The sequence below is a fragment of the Armigeres subalbatus genome, unplaced genomic scaffold (genome assembly GCF_024139115.2).
Source record: "Armigeres subalbatus isolate Guangzhou_Male unplaced genomic scaffold, GZ_Asu_2 Contig1118, whole genome shotgun sequence".
NCBI classification, from domain to species: Eukaryota; Metazoa; Arthropoda; class Insecta; order Diptera; family Culicidae; genus Armigeres; species Armigeres subalbatus.
The window spans coordinates 116,485-126,764 of record NW_026941867.1 but is presented as its reverse complement, the minus strand read 5'-3'; the positions used below and the strand labels follow the sequence as shown (position 1 = coordinate 126,764).

Genomic DNA, 10,280 nt, shown 5'->3' with positions numbered 1-10,280 from the left:
CATTTCAACTCTGTTAATAATAAATATCCTTGCTTCTGAATGTACACGATTCAAAGCACAGAAAACAGAGATCCAACATGAGTTTCAAGCTCTCATAGTAAATTTGTCTTTCAAACGATTTTTTAAAGAACTACATGGAGCGTAAGAACTATACTCTCTCTCTGCTCTTCACGTATTTATTTTAAGAGCCAAATATAAACATGATCCTTATACTGACCTTTAAAGAAATTTTGTTCTTGCCTGGATGTCTGTTGTCTGTATTTATAGATGGAGAGATACTAATTGTACCTTTTTTGAATCTCACCATGTCCTATCGTTCCATTCCAGAGAAGGCCGCCGGTTGTTTATGTGCCACATACTCGTAGTGCTGCTGGTACCAATCGTGGCCGTGGTGCTGCAGAACAGCATCCTTATGCGGCAGCAAATGACGAAATACGAGACGACCAAACGTGTACATGAAGAGGTCGGTTTGCTCGACAATGCTTATAAATTAAAACCCAATCCTTTTATTTCTAGACCAACATTTGAAAAGGGCGTAACAGCCAAAATTTATTCCTTCTGATTCTTCGTCCACATATAGCTATATATGTAGACGAAGAATCAGCAGGAATAAATTTTGGCCGTTACGCCCTTTTCAAATGTTGGTCTAGATTTATCCGCGCCTTTGTCGTGTACCCTCCACAGATCCGAATGACCATCAACATGACCGAGCTGGTGCGGGTCGTGCAGAATGAGCGCAAACTTTTAACCTACTTTGTGCTGACCCGGAAGAACCGAACCGCCGTGGAGGAGGCTTTCATCGACACGGATCGAATCCTGAGCGGACTAATTGCGCTCAACCAGCAATGGGACATCGAGTTCAACGAGAGCTCCAACCAAACAATCGCCGGAGATTTGAGGTAAAAGGAGGGATTTTTGGGATATTTCAATACCAAATTTTCAAAATGACTTATCTGCTTTTGCAAAAAAAAGATTCAAACGTCGTTGCCGAATTTGTCAAATCGACGTTTGAATCTTTGTTTAAGCAGGTAAGTCTTTTTTGAAATTTGGTATTTATTTATTGATTTTCACTGAGATGCAGACTAAAAATTTGCCAAATTTATTTTCAAGCGAAACTAGGGATTTATTGCTAAGGTGACAGTTAACCTCTTCAGAAAAACAGACCTTCATTTGAATGATCGTTTGTTTTAGGGCCATGCGTACTAATTAATGATTTTCTCATCACGACAGGCCCGATTCACCAGCAGAAGATCTGAACATTTCTGTTGCGAACTTCTTCGAACCCTACAACGACCTTAATCGGCACCTGCTGGATCAAATCAGCCAAAGCGTGGGTACTCATTGAGTGGAGTAGTTTGGCGGTAACTTCGTAAGAGTGTAAGGTCCTAATAACTGCCTGCCTAAGTTGATTTCTTTTCTTCCTGTTTCCACAAAACACCTGATAGACAACTCGTCGTGTACAAGAACTTAATCGAAGCTATAGAAAACATCAACATAGCCGCCATTTTGGTTTTGCAGTTCATCAAAAGAAGCCGTCTGGGCTTGGATGACTTCTCGCAGTTTGTACGGAGAGACGCCGCAGCCATGGATCATCTAAGATCTGCGGAAAATTTTATGGATAACCTTGAAATCACAAAAAGCAAAGAATATGCCGTCTTGAGCAAGTGGCGGCATCAAGTTATGACAAATTCGACTACTGTTGGTCGAGAAGAGGGCCTTGCTGAATATTACCAATCCGTGAACAAGTTGATCCAGGACATGATTGCCATTCAGAAACACCTTCAGAAAATGGTTTTAGAAACTGTCGACCTGGAGATGGGTGAGGCTAGACTTTACCAATCAATCTCCATTATTCTTGTACTTCTGATCGTCGTCGTCAGTCCGATCCTAGTCATTTTGGTTCGAAACGCTACTGACACAATTCAGGTAATCCGACAATAGCAATCTCGCTCTTAATATATTTTAACCTCCATATTCCCTCAGGATTTCTCAAAAGAGCTTATCACCCGAACCCTGGAGCTACGCTGTGAAAAGAGCAAATCTGATCGCCTGCTCTATCAGATGCTGCCACCGGCGGTCGTCCGTCAGCTGAAACAACAGCGCCAGGTACCAGCGGAGACGTTCGAATCGGTAACGATCTTTTTCAGCGACATCGTGGGCTTTACGTACATCTCGGCCGTCAGTACCGCGATGGAGGTGGTTACCATGCTGAACACGCTGTACCGGCTGTTCGACACCATCATTCTGAAGTACGACGTCTACAAGGTGGAAACCATCGGAGATGCGTACATGGTCGTATCGGGACTTCCGCAGCGCAACGGAGACAAGCACGCGGGGGAGATAGCGATGATGTCGCTGGATCTGCTTTGTGGCATTGCTGGCTTTATCATACCGCACATGAAGAACCGCACGCTGGAGATTCGCGTTGGGGTGAATACGGGACCGTGTGTGGCCGGAGTGGTTGGGACGACCATGCCTCGCTATTGTTTGTTTGGGGACACTATCAACACTGCATCCCGAATGGAATCCACTGGAGAGCGTGAGTATGATATGCTTTGAGCTGCAGCGAAGACTTTCTTTCAGTTAGTGTGGCACAATTGAATGAAGAAACGGATCAGCCTCTTATCCTTTATATGTTTATTTATTCACTACAATCTTCACCGCTTTAGCAAAGAAACATTTATTCATTTAAACAGAATCAGATTCCATGGAATGATATGAAGTGTGCATTGAAATGAGCACCCAGGAAGTCTTAACAGATTCTCCGGAAAGACTTCATGGGTTTACCCGCAAAAGTACTCTGCGGAAAGACCGGTTGAATTTGCCGGAACCTCCGGCAGGATTACAAAAAATCAGAAGCCTTCTGAAACCTACGAAGAATTCTCCGGAAAGCCTCTCAACTTTTAGAAAGCCCAGTTGTATGTCCGAGGAATATTCTAGGAGGTTTCCCAGAAAGATACTCCAGGAAGCCGGGAAAAGATTTGCGAAAAGTCCCGAAGGATTGCTTTTCCCCAGGAAGTTCGGAAGGATTCCTCTTGAAGTCGTACCAGAATTCCCCGGTATGCCCGGAGGGACTGCCAGGGAAGTCCCAAAGATTCCCCGGGAAGCCCGAAAGTTATCCCAGGAAGCCCGGAAGGATTCCCCGGGAAGCCCGAATAGGAAACCCATTCGTGCTTTCTGAGAAAGCATTCCTCGAAAAGCCCGAATAGGAAACCAATTCGAGCTTTCTGGGAAAGAATTCCTTGAAAAGCCCGAATCAATAGCCTGCAAGGATTCCCGATTAGCCCAGAAAGCTTCCCCGGGAAACCCGGAAGGATTCCCCGGGAAGCCCGGAAGGATTCCCCGGGAAGCCCGGAAGGATTCCCCGGGAAGCCCGGAAGGATTCCCCGGGAAGCCCGGAAGGATTCCCCGGGAAGCCCGGAAGGATTCCCCGGGAAGCCCGGAAGGATTCCCCGGGAAGCCCGGAAGGATTCCCCGGGAAGCCCGGAAGGATTCCCCGGGAAGACCGAATAGGAAACCCATTCGTGCTTTCTGAGAAAGCATTCCTCGAAAAGCCCGAATAGGAAACCAATTCGAGCTTTCTGGGAAAGAATTCCGGGGAAAGCCCGAATCAATAGCCTGCAAGGATTCCCGATTAGCCCACAAAGCTTCCCAGGGAAGCCCGAAAGAATTCCCCGGGAAACCCGGAAGGATTCCCCGGGAAACCCGGAAGAATTCCCCGGGAAGCCCGGAAGAATTCCCCGGGAAGCCCAAAGGATTCCCCGGAAGCCCGGAAGGATTCCCTGAAAGCCCGGAAGGATTCCCTGAAGCCGGAAGGATTCCTGGAAGCCCGGAAGGATTCCCCGGGAAGCCTGGAAGGATTCCCCAGGAAGCCTGGAAGCATTCCCAGGAAGCCGGAAGGATTCCCAGGAAGCCTGGAAGGATTCCCTGGAAGCCTGGAAGGATTCCCAGGAAGCCTGGAAGGATTCCCTGGAAGCCTGGAAGGATTCCCGGGAAGCCTGGAAGGATTCCCGGGAAGCCCGGAAGGATTCCCCGAAAGCCCGGAAGGATTCCTCGAAAGCGGAAGAATTCCCGGAAGCCTGGAAGGATTCCCCGAGAAGCCCGGAAGGATTCCCCGGGGAGCCCGGAAGGATTCCTCGAGAAGCCTGAAAGGATTCCCCGGGAAGCCCGGAAGGATTTCCCGGGAAGCCTGGAAGAATTCCCTGGAAGCCTGAAGGATTCCCAGGAAGCCCAGAGGGATTCCCTGGAAGCCTGGAAGGATTCCTGGAAGCCTGAAAGGATTCCCTGGGAAGCCTGAAAGGATTCCCAGGAAGCCCGGAAGGATTCCTGGAAGCCTGGAAGGATTCCCTGAAGCCCAGAGGATTCCTGGAAGCCCTGAAGGATTCCCTGGAAGCCCTGAAGGGATTCCCAGGAAGCCTGAAGGATTCCCTGGGAAGCCTGGAAGGATTCCCAGGAAGCCTGGAAGGATTCCCCAGGAAGCCTGGAAGGATTCCCTGGAAGCCTGGAAGGATTCCTGGAAGCCCGGAAGGATTCCTCGGAAGCCTGGAAGGATTCCCTGGAAGCCTGGAAGGATTCCCTGGGAAGCCTGGAAGGATTCCCTGGAAGCCGGAAGGATTCCCAGGAAGCCTGGAATGATTCCCCAGGAAGCCTGGAATGATTCCCTGGAAGCCCGGAAGGATTCCCCGGGAAGCCCGGCAGGATTCCCTAGAAGCCCGGAAGGATTTCTGGGAAGCGGAAGGATTCCCAGGAAGCCTGGAAGGATTCCTGGAAGCCTGGAAGGATTCCTGGGAAGCCTGGAAGGATTCCCTGGAAGCCTGGAAAGTATCCCTGGAAGCCTGGAAGGATTCCCTGGAAGCCTGGAAGGATTCCCCAGGGAAGCCCGGAAGGATTCCTGGGAAGCCTGGAAGGATTCCCTGGAAGCTCTGGAAGGATTCCTGGGAAGCCTGAATGATTCCCAGAAGCCTGGAAGGATTCCTGGGAAGCCTGGCAGGATTCCCTAGAAGCCCGGAAGGATTTCTGGGAAGCCGGAAGGATTCCCAGGAAGCCTGGAAGGATTCCCAGGAAGCCCGGAAGGATTTCCTGGGAAGCCCGGAAGGATTCCCCAGAAAGCCCGGAAGGATTTCCTGGGAAGCCCGGAAGGATTTCCTGGGAAGCCCGGAAGGATGCCCCGGGAAGCCTGGAAGGATTCCCGAGGGAAGCCTGGAAGGATTCCCTGGAAGCCTGGAAGGATTCCCTGGAAGCCTGGAAGGATTCACCGCGAAGCACGGAAGGATTCCCGGGAAGCCCGGAAGGATTCTCCGGGAAGCCTGGAAGGATTCCTCGGAAGCTGGGAAGGATTCCCCGGAAAGCCTGGAAGGATTCCCTGGAAGTCCGGAAGAATTCCTCAGGAAGCTCGGAAGGATTCCTGGAAGCCCGGAAGGATTTCTGGAAGCCTGGAAGGATTCCCAGAAAGCCTGGAAGGATTCCCAGGAAGCCCGGAAGGATTCCCTGGAGGCATGGAAGGATTCCTGGAGGCCCGGAAGAATTCCCTGGGAGACCTGGAAGGATTCCCTGGAAGCCTGGAAGGATTCCCAGGAAGCCTGGAAGGATTCCCTGGAAGCCTGAAGGATTCCCCAGGGAAGCGGAAGGATTCCTGGGAAGCCTGGAAGGATTCCCAGAAGCGGAAGGATTCCTCAGGAAGCCCTGAAGGATTCCCAGGAAGCCCAGAAGGATTCCTCGAAGCCGGAAGGATTCCTGGAAGCCTGGAAGGATTCCCCAGGAAGCCTGGAAGGATTCCCCAGGAAGCGGAAGGATTCCCAGGAAGCCGGAAGGATTCCCTGGGAAGCCTGGAAGGATTCCCAGGAAGCCCGGAAGGATTCCTCAGGAAGCCTGGAAGGATTCCTTGGGAAGCCCGGAAGGATTCCCCGGGAAGCCCGGAAGGATTTCTCGGGAAGCCCGGAAGGATTTCTCGGGAAGCCCGGAAGGATTCCCTGGAAAGCCCGGAAGGATTCCCCGGGAAGTCCGGAAGGATTCCCCGGGAGGCCCGGAAGGATTCCTGGAAGCCGGAAGGATTTCGAAGCCTGGAAGGATTTCTCAGGAAGCCCGGAAGGATTCCCTGAAAGCCCGGAAGGATTCCCCGGGAAGTCCAAAAGGATTCCCCGGGAAGTCCAAAAGGATTCCCCGGGAAGCCCGGAAGAATTCCTCGGGAAGCCCGGAAGGATTCCCCGGAAAGCCCGGAAGGATTCTCCGGAAAGCCCGGAAGGATTCCCCGGAAGCCCTGAAGGATTCCCGGAAAGCCCGGAAGGATTCCCAGGAAGCCTGGAAGGATTCCTGGGAAGCCCTGAAGGATTCCCCTGGAAGCCTGGAAGGATTCCCAGGGAAGCCCTGAAGGATTCCCAGGAAGCCTGGAAGGATTCCTGGGAAGCCCTGAAGGATTCCCCGAAGCCCTGAAGGATTCCCTGGTAAGCCCGGAAGGATTCCCGGGAAGCTCGGAAGGATTCCTCAGGAAGCCTGGAAGGATTCCTCAGGAAGCCCTGAAGGATTCCCTGGAAGCCTGGAAGGATTCCTGGAAGCCTGGAAGAATTCTGGGAAGCCTGAAGGATTCCTGGGAAGCCCGGAAGGATTCCTGGGAAGCTCAGAAAGATTCCCTGGGAAGCTGGGAAGGATTCCCAGGAAGCCAAGGATTCCCCAGGAAGCCCTGAAGGATTCCCAGGAAGCCTGGAAGATTCCTGGAAGCCTGGAAGGATTCCTGGGAAGCCCGGAAGGATTCCAGGAAGCCTGGAAGCCCAGAAGGATTCCTGGGAAGCCCGGAAGGATTCCCTGAAGCCTGGAAGGATTCCTGAAACCTGGAAGGATTCCCTGGCAACCTGGAAGGATTCCCAGAAACCTGGAAGGATTCCCTGGGAAGCCAGGAAGCATTCCCTGGAAGCCTGGAAGGATTCCTGGAAGCCTGGAAGGATTTCTCAGGAAGCCCGGAAGGATTCCCCGGAAAGCCCGGAAGGATTCCCCGGGAAGCCCGGAAGGATTCCCCGGGAAGTCCAAAAGGATTCCCCGGGAAGCCCGGAAGGATTCCCCGGAAAGCCCGGAAGGATTCCCCGGGAAGCCCGGAGGGATTCCCCGGGAAGCCCGGAAGGATTCCCCGGGAAGCCCGAAAGGATTCCCCGGAAAGCCCGGAAGGATTCCCCGGGAAGCTCGGAAGGATTCCCCGGGAAGCCCAGAAGGATTCCCAGGAAGCCTGGAAGGATTCCTGGGAGGCATGGAAGGATTCCCTGGGAGGCCTGGAAGAATTCCCTGGAGACCTGGAAGGATTCCCCAGGAAGCCTGAAGGATTCCCTGGAAGCCCGGAAAGATTCCCTGGAAGCCTGGAAGGATTCCCTGGAAGCCTGGAAGAATTCCCTGGAAGCCCGGAAGGATTCCTGGAAGCCTGGAAGGATTCCCAGGAAGCCTGGAAGGATTCCCAGGAAGCCTGGAAGGATTCCCTGGAAGCCTGGAAGAATTCTCCGGAAGCCTGGAAGGATTCCCTGGAAGCCTGGAAGAATTCCCTGGGAGACCTGGAAGGATTCCCTGGAAGCCTGGAAGGATTCCTGGAAGCCTGGAAAGATTCCCCTGGAAGCCTGGAAGGATTCCTGGGAAGCCTGGAAGAATTCTCCGGAAGCCTGGAAGGATTCCCAGGAAGCCTGGAAGGATTCCCAGGAAGCCTGGAAGGATTCCCTGGAAGCCTGGAAGGATTCCCTGGAAGCCTGGAAGGATTCCCTGAAGCCCGGAAGGATTCCCTGGGAAGCCTGAAGAATTCTCCAGGAAGCCCGGAAGGATTCCTGGGAAGCCTGGAAGGATTCCCTGGAAGCCTGGAAGGATTCCCTGGGAAGCCTGGAAGGATTCCCAGGAAGCCCGGAAGAATTCCCTGGAAGCCCGGAAGAATTCCCAGGAAGCCTGGAAGGATTCCCTGGAAGCCTGGAAGGATTCCCTGGAAGCCTGGAAGGATTCCCTGGAAGCCTGGAAGGATTCCCAGGAAGCCTGGAAGGATTCCCAGGGAAGCCCGGAAGGATTCCCTGGAAGCCTGGAAGAATTCCCTGGTAAGCCCGGAAGGATTCCCTGGAAGCTCGGAAGGATTCCTTGGGAAGCTCGGAAGGATTCCTCGGGAAGCCCGGAAGGATTCCCCGGGAAGCCCTGAAGGATTCCCCGGGAAGCCCAGAAGGATTCCCCGGGAAGCCCGGAAGGATTCCCCGGGAAGCCCGGAAGGATTCCCTGGAAGCCCGGAAGAATTCCCCGGGAAGCCCGGAAGGATTCCCCGGGAAGCCCAGAAGGATTCCCCAGGAAGCCCAGAAGGATTCCCCGGGAAGCCGGGAAGGATTCCCCGGGAAGCCCGGAAGGGTTCCCCAGGAAGCCCGGAAGGATTCCCCGGGAAGCCCGGAAGTATTCCCCGGGAAGCCCGGAAGGATTCCCCGGTAAGTTTGGAAGGATTCCCCGAGAAGCCTGAAAGGATTCCCCGGGAAGCCCGGAAGGATTCCACTGGAAGCCTGGAATGATTCGCCTGGAAGGATTCTCCGGGAAGCCCTGAAGTCTCTCGAGGATTCCACAAGAAGCCCAAAAAGATTCCCAGGAGCCCCGGAAGGGTTCCTGGGAGGCTTGGAAGGATTCCTGGATAGGCTTGAAGAATTCCCTGGAAGTCCGGAACCCAAGCCTAAGTAGCCGTAAAAGTAATCTGGAAAATCTTGACATCGAGTAAATCCACAATATACAAGACTACAGCGTCAAAGGGCTTGGTAGTCATGTGGCTACTGCTTCTGCCTCATACGCAGGAGGTCGTGGGTTCAATCCCAGGTCCGTTCCATTCTTCTACTTTGTATCTTTCTCTTTATTTCTCATGTTCTAACAATCGCTAGAACTGGAAATGGACTTCCATACCGTTTCCATTACTACATATTCCTGTACCTTCAAGTTGAGTATTCTAACAGTAATCTGCTAGAATTGGAAATTGACTATAGAGCTCGTTTCCTACATCCAATTAGAAATTCCATCAGTTACCTTCTATCTATCACATTGGCAGCTCGTTAACCAAGACGGACCTCTGCCTCTCCAACCTAACCCAAAAATTCCAACAAATTCCGCATGAACTCGTGGCAAGTGCAGAGGTATATTCGGCTTGCAGTGGGCGAGTGATTGCATCATCATTTCCTCCCTTCCCTACATTGACTTGCATTCTGACGTGGCAGGCGCCAGTATGACCTAACAAATGAGATCACCAGTACTTGTATTACATTGAAGATGTGTACTAGTCCCAAGCAAACATCTGTTGGTTCCCTGTGCAAGAACAGCTGATCTGGTCATAATGGAGTAGCAACTACGAGCAGTCAATCAAGCTCAAGCTCAAGCTCAATATACAAGACTACAGCGTCATTATAAGTACTACGGGCATATCAACATCTTCCCCTAATCCTTCTCATTCGTTCTCTCCCATCAACAGCCATGAAGATCCACCTCTCGGAGAACACCAAAGCGATCCTGGACAAGCTCGGTGGGTTCAAGATCAAACGGCGCGGCACGATCGAAGTCAAAGGAAAGGGATCCATGGAAACGTTCTGGCTGGTGGGGCACACCGCATACGAACATCTTTCACCCGATACGGTCATCCTGATCTACAAACCCGAAGTGGTGACCGAGCCGGACTTCCTGCAAAATCATCTACTGACTGAACGACAACCCGGACAATCTTTAATCGGCCAGCAAGTTGAGGAAGCGCACTTTTCGTGAAACGATTTGATGTTATCAGTGTGTGAGTGTATTTGAGGTTTTCGATGGTCACCCGTGGGGGTCGTTCGAAAATTACGTTCAATGTTTGAGTAGGGTTTCCAATTTGAGACAGGGGGAGGGGCGGGGGTTTTCTCCTTTCCTTTCGTATAACGTACAACTAGAAAAAAAAAATACCTGATTGCATTTCAGCACCAATTTGTTTATCTACGGAAAATATTTAAATTTACTAATACTGAAGTTAATGCTCACTATGTTATTGTACAAATAGAGTACGAAAACGTCAAACCATAATATAAATGACAGATGTACGTACAGAGGGGGAGGGTTATTAGTAATTTGTGACAGATAGTGACAGGAAGGGGATTGAAAATGTAGGAAAACATTGGACGTAACGACCACTTGAATGATGTTTGTAGTCAAATATAGAATCCGTATGGGTCCAATGCACTTGTTCCAAATTGTAGAAGAAACGTATACGTAGTTCTTTGACATGGATGTAGTGACTTCTGTGAATATATTTCATTAAATATTTGTAATGAAATAAATAGGTT

General features: G+C 51.5%; 1 protein-coding gene across 1 annotated transcript; it reads left to right on the top strand.

Annotated features, from left to right (window-relative positions):
* Positions 1 to 244: 244 nt before the first annotated feature.
* On the top strand, positions 245 to 10,094 carry LOC134202262 (uncharacterized). Its single transcript, XM_062677301.1, is given in 8 exon segments — positions 245 to 463; positions 685 to 899; positions 1,111 to 1,134; positions 1,231 to 1,328; positions 1,331 to 1,361; positions 1,446 to 1,926; positions 1,984 to 2,539; positions 9,443 to 10,094. Coding segments are annotated over 8 exon segments (1,911 nt in total). The 3' UTR covers positions 9,730 to 10,094.
* Positions 10,095 to 10,280: the final 186 nt, after the last annotated feature.